Source organism: Penaeus monodon, chromosome 24, assembly GCF_015228065.2.
Source record: "Penaeus monodon isolate SGIC_2016 chromosome 24, NSTDA_Pmon_1, whole genome shotgun sequence".
Classification (NCBI taxonomy): domain Eukaryota; kingdom Metazoa; phylum Arthropoda; class Malacostraca; order Decapoda; family Penaeidae; genus Penaeus; species Penaeus monodon.
Window position 1 is genome coordinate 15,180,102 of NC_051409.1, and position 502 is coordinate 15,180,603.

Genomic DNA, 502 nt, shown 5'->3' on the forward strand with positions numbered 1-502 from the left:
AAGGTCCCAGTTACTTGATGTTTTTATAGTGTACTCCATAAGTATTCAAATATTGGAAATCACTTCTCAGCTAAATGAAATACACAGGCATGTCTTATTATGTTATTAGTATAGAACAGTTTTGTTGAGACATACAGAGTGAAAGCCAAACAAATTTAGTAAGCTATATAAATGTCTCTTGTTTCAGATTTTAGTAAGTTACTTGATCATCACACATCCTTGCCCTTTGCAGTGTTTCTAGTCTATATACTTGTTTTTCCAATATTTCCCTTCAAAGCCGCGAAGACATCTTATTTCTCCTTTATTTGTCTCCACTAAATAACACGTCTCTCTCTCTCCTTCCAGAACGGTGGTGCCTTGGAGATACTTCCGCGACACACTGAGCGAGGTGCACCCCATAGGCTCTGGGCTGGAGGCCATGGCGCTAAAATCCACCATAGACCTGACCTGCAATGATTACATATCCAGTTTCGAGTTTGATGTCTTCACCAGGTATAGTATG

General features: G+C 39.4%; 1 protein-coding gene across 1 annotated transcript in view; it reads left to right on the plus strand.

Moving 5' to 3' along the window:
• Nucleotides 1-502, plus strand: part of LOC119588625 (E3 ubiquitin-protein ligase CBL-B-B-like) — a gene marked incomplete at its 3' end in the record, with an annotated part of 53,262 nt that overhangs the window by 29,542 nt on the left and 23,218 nt on the right. The window contains 1 exon segment of the mRNA XM_037937265.1: nt 346-492. Within this exon segment, the coding sequence (XP_037793193.1) occupies nt 346-492 (147 nt within the window).